Source organism: Vavraia culicis (genome assembly GCF_000192795.1).
Source record: "Vavraia culicis subsp. floridensis unplaced genomic scaffold supercont1.360, whole genome shotgun sequence".
Taxonomy (NCBI): domain Eukaryota; kingdom Fungi; phylum Microsporidia; family Pleistophoridae; genus Vavraia; species Vavraia culicis.
The window spans coordinates 1-529 of NW_007360963.1; the positions used below are offsets into that span (position 1 = coordinate 1).

General features: G+C 33.8%; 1 protein-coding gene across 1 annotated transcript; it reads right to left on the minus strand.

Annotated features, from left to right (window-relative positions):
• Nucleotides 1–529, minus strand: VCUG_02775 (uncharacterized protein; the record flags this gene model as incomplete). Its single annotated transcript, XM_008077597.1, has 1 exon — nucleotides 1–529. A coding segment is annotated over one exon (529 nt), but the record flags the coding sequence as incomplete, so codon positions are not given.

Here is a 529-nt window from a genome sequence, read left to right on the forward strand (position 1 = left end):
ATAATTCCATTATAGACGATTGGTAACTCTGAAGACTGGTTTTGTAGAAATGTATAATCAACTGCCAAGTAATTAACTGGAATTGCAAAAGGTAAGCATTCTATTGATTTGACATGAATAGGAATCTTACATTTTTGTTCATAATCGCTTGCAGTCACAAATATATTTTTGAATTGATCTTCTAGCACGAAATACCCGTTTTCACAGAATACAGCAAATATATTTTCATACCAGTTCAATTGATCACACAAAAACAAATTTTCTTCTTTACTTCGCCTTTCTTCAAAGAATCGATTCAGCTGTGGATACAATGTCTCGTCACTAAGAAGATTTTTGACCATCAAGAACATGACAAATCTTTCTTTCTCAAAAAAACGTGGCTGCATAGTAAGGAGGTTGCATAGTTCGTCAAATGTAAAGTTAATGTCTGATTGCCATGATGAATGTACCAATTTCTCATATAGCAGCTTGCTGATTGGTAAAGTGATCACACAGTATTCGATGGGTGGTTCATCATTACATTCTGCAT